Source organism: Schistocerca americana, chromosome 1 (genome assembly GCF_021461395.2).
Source record: "Schistocerca americana isolate TAMUIC-IGC-003095 chromosome 1, iqSchAmer2.1, whole genome shotgun sequence".
Taxonomy (NCBI): Eukaryota; Metazoa; Arthropoda; class Insecta; order Orthoptera; family Acrididae; genus Schistocerca; species Schistocerca americana.
Genome location: NC_060119.1, coordinates 836,592,430 through 836,601,171, shown reverse-complemented (window position 1 = coordinate 836,601,171; position 8,742 = coordinate 836,592,430). Strand labels below are relative to the sequence as shown.

Sequence of the window (8,742 nt, the reverse complement as noted above, 5' to 3'; positions counted from 1 at the left end):
CGCTGCCCTTGAATTTTTTCCTTAGTCTTAGAGAACAGAAAGAAGTCACAGGGGGTCAGGTCAGGTGAATAGGGGGGATGGGGTAACACTCGCACTTTTTCCTTCGCCAGAAAGTCCATTGTTCTGGCAGCCCTGTGTGCAGATGCATTGTCGTGATGCAGCAGAAGGTGCCCACTCTTAGACTTTGGATGCTGTGACTTCCATGTGGCGATGACTTTTGGAAGACAATCGTTCACATACCATTCAGCATTGACTGTACGACGCATGTCCAAGGTCACAGAGGTGAGATGCCCGATCTTTGTGAAAAAAGTTGCCACCATCTTTTTTCCAGAGCTCCGACTTCGTCGAACTTTTGTGGGTGGTTCCTCCCCTGGAAAGCACCACACAGAAGACTGTCTCTTCGTTTCAGGGTCATAATGTTAGACCCACGTTTCATCACCTGTAACGATATTGTAGGTGTCTTGGGACTTCCCTCCACTGAATTTTTCATATGATTGCTCAGCCACTGACAGGCACATATAGAAGACAATCACACTCTCACAATTAAATTTTTGGCCATAGCCTTTGTCACAAAACAAGAGCACACGCACACACACACACACACACACACATTCACATAATCATTCATACACAACTAATGCATGACTGCTGTCTCCAGCCGCTGTGTCAATAGTCTCAGAATCAGCTCCAAACAAACCACTCCTCACATCTCCCTGCCTCTCATCAGCAGCACTGACTGCAAGCTGAGGGGAGTGGCAGAAAGGGGAGAAGCAGGAATAATGAAGGAGTGGGGAAGCGGCCCACGTACTTAACCGTGCCCAGCCAGCGATGATGTATGACAAGTCAGTGAACAAACCATTTCCTCTACTGAGAGAAAAACGAGATTTTTCCAGTTTTTTTTTTTTTCTCCAAATTTCCCTGACACTTTTTAAATTCCCTGATTTCCAGAACTTGGGGCAGCCCTGTGAATACATCTGTGAAATAATGAGTCCTTCCGTAATGTTGAGTAAGAGTAATACTTTATTAATCATCCTTCTGCTGTGTAGAAAGTAGTACACGCAAACGAGACTGCTCAGCATGGATCTTTGAAGAATGGCGTAGTGCAAAAAAGCCAGTCAGTAACTGAATAATTAATAAAAGTACAGAAAATGACTGGACTATTTGCTCCAGTGGTTGTAGCATAATGTTCTGATTAAGCAACAAAAACAGCTGGAGAGGAAGCTGTGGAACCAGTGACAGTAACCAGAATCCAGCCAGTTCAGGTACCTGCACATAAAACATGTGATTGATGGCGTAATTTGTTGCAGGAGAAAAGACACATTACAAGTAGCTCATTCACGACTAGGTATTTTACACATTTCAACATAGCAAACATTCAATAAAACAAGTTCACAACAATGTTTTCTTCATTGTTAAATTCATTGGTAGCATTACCTGTCATACCAACTGTGATAAAACTAAACAGCTCTCCTTCTAATGAAGAGATTTAGATCTGACTACCTGTACATTATTATGAGAGTTCTTGAACAGTTTCCCTCCAGTCTCTCAAATAATTACAGCTCATTATTTCAGTTTACTCAGGTTTAATATTGATAAAGATCTAAAATTCTCTCTCTCAAAGTCCATTAAAGGGAAAACCAATGCTCAAAAGATTCTGTCTTACCTTGTCTGATAGGTTACCAATGTACCCAAGGTACAGTCTAAGACATTCATTAACCGCCGCTGTCAGAAGAACTGTAGAAACGAGGAACCGATATAAAACAGTAAGGCACCCATACTGTAAACAAATTAATATGTCACTTATTTGTGTTTACATACACTACCAGTAATTACTTCTAATCAGCTAGCTTGGTAGTATTCTGTTTGTTAGGTACTTATTCTATAGTTTAGTCTCTTGATAATATCTAGAATACATTATTGTTTGTGTAACATTCCATTACACAGGGGAAGCAGTTAACCTTTGCATCTCAAATAACTTTTGCCTATATGAATAGTGACTAGGGTCTTAAAAAAGAAAAAGGACCAATGTGTTTCCACAACTTCACGATATTCAGATATTATGAAAGGGAAAGTTGCTACTCACCATATAGCGGAGATGCTGAGTCGCAGATAGGCACAACAAAAAGACTGTCAACATAAAGCTGTGTTTGCAGAAACTACATTGCAGTTACAAGAGTTGAAGGGCATCTAAGAGTTTTTATTTCTTCCCTCTGAAGTGTAATTCTCTTTCCATATTACTCATTAGCAGTCGAGATGGGGAGAAACAGGATTGTAGTTGGCACTGATGTTATTCAATCTCTACATCGAACAGACAATAAAAGAAACCAAGGAGTAGTATGGAAAGAGAACTACACTACAGAGAGAAGAAATAAAAACTCTGAGATTTGCTAACGACATTGTAATTCTGTCACACGGCAAAGGTTTTGGAAGAGTAGTTGGATGGAAATGATCGTTTCTACAAAAAACGTGCTGCGAAACATGGATGATAAGCAGTTAAAACAAGAAGAAGCATTTAAAATCTGACTCTTCAGTAGAATGCTGAAGATTAGATGGGTAGATCAAAGAACTATTAACAAGAAATGGGTCAGTTTATACAACAAATCCTGAGGCGTAAAATATAGTCAACTTGGTAATGGAGGGAAGAGTCTTTTTTGATTATTCATTTACTTGGCATAGTACTTCATGGTTCTTGAAATTAGTTTATAACACTATCACTGCACCATTTTGCTATGTCAGCATATGTATAACACTCGATTTTGGTGTTCGCGTGCAGTATAATGTTATCCTCTGGGAGGATTTTTACAGATTTAACTGTGAAATGTCTAAAGGATTTTGCTTGTTGCTGTTGTCTTCAGTCCAGATACTGGTTTGATGCAGCTCTCCACGCTACTCTATCCTGTGCAAGGTTCTTCATCTCCCAGTACCTACTGCAACCTACATCCTTCTGAATCTGTGTAGTGTATTCATCTCGTGGTCTCCCTCTGGGATTTTTTCCCTCCACGCTGCCCTCCAATACTAAATTCGTGATCCCTTGATGCCTCAGAATATGCCTTACCAACCGATCCCTTCTTCTAGTCAAGTTGTGCCACAAATTTCTGTTCTCTATAATTCTATTCAATACCTCCTCATTAGTTATTTGATCTACCCACCTAATCTTCAGCATTCTTCTGTAGCACCACATTTCAAAAGCTTCTATTCTCTTCTTGTCTAGACTATTTATCGTCCATGTTTCACTTCCATACATCGCTACACTCCATACAAATACTTTCAGAAACGACTTCCTGACAAATAAATAAATACTCGATGTTAACAAATTTCTCTTCTTCAGAAACGCTTTCCTTGCCATTGCCTGTCTACATTTTATATCCTCTCTACTTCGACCATCATCAGTTATTTTGCTCCCCAAATAGCAATACTCCTTTACTACTTTATGTGTCTCATTTCCTAACCGAATTCCCTCAGCATCACCCGACTTAATTCGACTACATTCCGTTATCCTCGTTTTGCTTTTGTTGATGTTCATCTTATATCCTCCTTTCAAGACACTGTCCATTCCGTACAACTGCTCCTCCAAGTCCTTTGACAGAATTACAGTGTCATCGGCGAACCTCAAAGTTTTTATTTCTTCTCCATGGATTTTAATTCCTACTCCAAATTTTCCTTTTGTTTCCTTTACTGTTTGCTCAATATACAGATTGAATAAGATCGAGGAGAGGCTACAACCCTGTCTCACTCCCTTCCCAACCACTGCTTCCCTTTCGTGGCCCTCGATTCTTATAACTGCCATCTGGTTTCTGTACAAATTGTAAATAGCCTTTCGATCCCTGTATTTTACCCCTGCCACCTTCAGAATTTGAAAGAGAGTATTCCAGTCGACATTGTCAAAAGCTTTCTCTAAGTCTACAAATGCTAGAAACATAGGTTTGCCTTCCCTTAATCTATTTTCTAAGATAAGTCGTAGGGTCAGTATTGCCTCACGTGTTCCAACATTTCTACGGAATCCAAATTTATCTTCCCCGAGGTCGGCTCCTACCAGTTTTTCCATTCGTCTATAAAGAATTCGTGTTAGTATTTTGCAGCCGTGATTTATTAAACTGATAGTTCGGAAATTTTCACATCTGTCAACACCTGCTTTCTTTGGGATTGGAATTATTACATTCTTCTTGAAGTCTGAGGGTATTTCGCCTGTCTCATACATCTTGCTCACCAGGTGGTAGAGTTTTGTTAGGCCTGGCTCTCCCAAGGCTGTCAGTAGTTCTAATGGAATGTTGTCTACTCCCGGGGGCCTTCTTTTAACTTAGGTCTTTCAGTGCTTTGTCAAACTCTTCACACAATATCATATCTCCCATTTCATCTTCATCTACATTCTCTTCCATTTCTGTGATATTGTCCTCAAGAACATCGCCCTTGTATAGACCCTCTATATACTCCTTCCACCTTTCGGCTTTCCCTTCTTTGCTTAGAACTGGGTTTTCATCTGAGCTCTTGATATTCATACAAGTGGTTCACTTTCCTCCAAAGGTCTCTCTAATTTTTCTGTAGGCAGCATCTACCCTACCCCTAGTGAGATAAGCCTCTAAATCCTTAAATTTGTCCTCTAGCCATCCCTGCTTAGCCATTTTGCACTTCCTGTTGACCTCATTTTTGAGAAGTTTGTATTCCTTTTTGCCTGCTTCATTTACTGCATTTTTATATTTTCTCCTTTCACCAATTAAATTCAATATCTCTTCCGTTACACAAGGATTTGTATTAGCCCTTGTCTTTTTACCTACTTGATTCTCTGCTACCTTCACTATTTCGTCTCTCACAGCTACCCATTCATCTTCTACTGTATTTCTTTCCCCAACTCTTGTGAATCGTTCCCTAATGCTCTCCCTGAAGCTCTCTACAACCTCTGGTTATTTCACTTTATCCAGGTCCCATCTCCTCAAATTCTCACCTTTTTTCAGTTTCTTCAGTTTTAATCTATGGTTCATAACCAATAGAATGTGGTCAGACACCACATCTGCCCCTGGAAAAGTCTTACAGTTTAAAAACTGGTTCCTGAATCTCTGTCTTACCATTATATAATCTATTTGAAACCTGTCAGTATCTCCAGGATTCTTCCATGTATACAACCTTCTTTCATGATTCTTGAACCAGGTGTTAGCTATGATTAAGTTATGCTCTGTGCAAAATTCTACCAGGCGGCTTCCTCTTTCATTTCTTCCCCTCAATCCATATTCACCTACTACATTTCCTTCTCTCCCTTTTCCGACTATCAAATTCCAGTCACCCATGACTATTCAATTTTTGTCTCCCTTCACTATCTGAATAGTTTCTTTTATCTCATAGTACATTTCAATCAATCTCTTCGTCATCTCCGGAGCTAGTTGGCATATAAACTTTTACTACTGTGGTAGGCGTGGGCTTCCTACCTATCTCGGCCCCACACAATGATACGTTCACTATGCTGTTTGTAGTAGGTTACCTGCATTCCTCTTTTCCTCTTCATTATTAAACCTACTCCTGCATTACCCCTATTTGATTTTGTATTTATAACCCTGTATTCACCTGACCAGAAGTCTTGTTCCTCCTGCCACCGAACTTCACTAATTCCCACTATATCTAACTTTAACCTATCCATTTCCCTTTTTAAATTTTCTAACCTACCTCCACGATTAAGGGATCTGACATTCCAAGCTCCGATCCATAGAATGCCAGCTTTCTTTCTCCTGATAACAACATCCTCCTGAGTAGTCCCCACCCGGAGATCCGAATGGGGGACTATTTTACCTCCGGAATATTTTACCCAAGAGGACGTCATCATCATTTATCCATACAGTAAAGCTGCATGCCCTCGGGAAAAATTACGGCCGTAGTTTCCCCTTGCTTTCAGCCGTTTGCAGTACCAGCACAGCAAGGCCGTTTTGGTTAGTGTTACAAGGCCAGATCAGTCAATCATCCAGACTGTTGCCTGCAACTACTGAAAAGCCTGCTGCCCCTCTTCAGGAACCACACGTTTGTCTGGCCTCTCAACAGATACGCCTCCGTTGTGGTTGCACCTACAGTACGGCTATCTGTATCGCTGAGGCACGCAAGCCTCCCCACCAGTGGTTCATGGGGGGGGGGGGGGGGGGGATTTTGCTTATTGGATTTGAAATTAAAGTTATGTAAAACATAGGAAGTATCAGATCCCAGATCCAATTTAGATAATGTTTTAACTAATCAAATTTACTCAAATGAAATGGAATATGGTCGCCAGCCTAATTAGGCATGGAAACGTTAAACATTTCTTTTAAAGAAAAAGTAAATAGTTTTGGTGGAAAAACACCACCTATACTCCTTTCTTACGGAAGTGCAATGAACCCTATCGCAAGCAGGAAAATGTTATGGTGGATAAAAGCAGTTTTGTAAGATATTCAAGTTTTCACAAACACAAATGACACTTTAACATTCATCAACAGTAAATACTTTGCCAAACCTCAGTAATTTCATCATCACAGCAATTGCAATTCATTACTAAACTAGAAAAGGGCATGAGTCTAGTCTTATTTCATCAGATGCTTTCTACACAGCAAAAAATTTAATTAAAATTCACTTGCATTAAGATTCACACATTCCTTACTATGCAATGTTTTAACTGTTTTGTGAATAAGGGCACTCATAGTAGCTTTACCTTCAGTAATAGAAACAGTAAGTAGGGGGCTCCCAATCTGATATTACACTTTTTATCACACAATGTGCACAAAACTCAACATAAACTTCAAAATATTCATTAATCAAGTAACTTTATGCATTTTGAAAAACTTACAATGGGGGCTCTTAATTTCGACTGCTATTATAAAGCAAACTGGACACACTTTTCTGAAGCAAATTAAAACCAGTAAACTTTGATAGCACTCTTTCATAAATTTGACTCACCATATATGCTTTTTCAACAGTTAATACAGCAGATAATTTTACCAGGTATTGTATTTCAAATCTACCTTTGAAAACATTTATTTTAACTAACTCAACATGTCTTGTTAACTGTTCATCATCAGCACAATCATTTCCTTTCATAGCCATAATTTAAGCAAGTAATCTTTAAAACCACAAAACTTTAAACTAAAGCAATTCAATTACTAGGGAGGCTTTCATAAAAGCAACACTTACTTCCTCCCTCAACTTCAACATAATCCGCAGTAATTTTAGGTAACTTTTTGCACTCAATTTCAAGCAAAAGTAATCAAACACTTGTTTTTGATTATCAGTTCTCATACTCAGGGCACTCAGAAATCATTGATCAAAATGAGAGGATCCTAAGTTGTATTATGATAGGAAACAATTCAAGGTAGGTACATGAATTTACCATGAGTTACCTTATATTTTCACATACTAAATAAGCTGATCCAACACTTTACAAAAGTTAGACTTCTCCTCTCTGCTTACATGATTGCGCAATGGTGGCTGCGAGTACATGACGACAGGTGGACTTCCTGTTGGAAGTAATATGCTCTGTTATTTTCTTCTTGGCAACAATCATAAGCTTTTATGGTATTTTCCAACAACAGAGCAATGTATTAGAGCCATTCATCCACCCGAGGCTTTTCCATAATATTTCCGAGCACTGAAAGCCTCACTCGGCTCCTGCACAAAGCACCTTCCAATTTGCTAGCTGTCGACTGTACTGTTGCTAGTCTCCGAATGACTATCGTTCCACCTTTTCCCTTGCACCAACCACATTTTGCGTGTGCTAACTCACTTTAGTTTCAGGGGAGAAGCTCACCAAGTTTTCATTTATACAATTCAAAAGTCTTAAGTGTGACTCAGCACATACTTTGTTGTATATTCATACCTTTTACGAAATCCTTCCATTTACACATATTAATAAATCAACAAAAAATAGATATACTTAAAGTCATCCTCCGCCAAATGATGCAAAGTGTTCTAACAGTGAAGAGGAAACATAGTGCATGTCTTTCTACATCTTTACAGCATATCAAAGATTACATACCAAAGAAAACATACTTTATATAAAGCATAATTAATCAGAAAAAAATATTTAGGATCTTAACTATGGTGTTACAAGTTGACATATATACCCAAGCAGGTGGGTAAAACTAAGATGAATAACAATAGTGATCCTATAATGCTAGTTACAAAGCAACAAACATGGTAGAAAGATAAAATAAATTATTACAAGAAACCTCCTTTCTTTAAGGGGCCATTCGGCACGCGTATCTAGGACAACTGGTGACCAGTCGAAATTTAAATCTCTTTCACTCTGTGGCTACAGACATGAAGAATAGACTGCATTCTACACCTTGAGCTATGTCTGCTAAAACATTGCATAGCTCAAATGAAAAATGCATGTACAGTTAAAACACTGACATTGAGTTAGAAAGTGATGCACCATCAGTGGTTCGTTACAGTAAGAGCAAAGGGTCACACTGTCACCACTTTAACATATGAGAATGGCTGAAATGACCGTGCCCAATACACACACTAATTAAAATTATGCCCTTACGATACGACACACGAGAGAAAGTTTCCCAAGTTTGCCTTTACTAGGCTGAGATATAGGGATTACAGTCAGTGGCTTCGCACCAATGTGTATGAAATGTGTTCCCCTTCCAGGAACAATTGCAAGTATGGAGGAGAAAACATTAGCCATCAGGACACAGATTCTACATCATCTGAATGTGAACGGAATGTGGTCCTGGAACAGAGGAACACGGTGACCAAAAAGTGTGCTCTAGCTGCTTCGCAGCAAGAACA

General features: G+C 39.2%; 1 protein-coding gene across 2 annotated transcripts in view; it reads right to left on the bottom strand.

Annotated features, from left to right (window-relative positions):
* Nucleotides 1-851: 851 nt before the first annotated feature.
* Nucleotides 852-8,742, bottom strand: part of LOC124546569 (transmembrane protein 17-like) — a 51,959-nt gene continuing 44,068 nt past the window's right edge. For both annotated transcript variants that reach the window (XM_047125047.1, XM_047125046.1), the window contains exons 3-4: nucleotides 1,664-1,777; nucleotides 852-1,266 (exon numbers count right to left, since the gene is read on the bottom strand). In XM_047125047.1, the coding sequence (XP_046981003.1) occupies nucleotides 1,024-1,266; nucleotides 1,664-1,777 (357 nt within the window). In that variant the 3' untranslated portion in view covers nucleotides 852-1,023. The remainder of the gene's footprint in view (nucleotides 1,267-1,663; nucleotides 1,778-8,742) is intronic.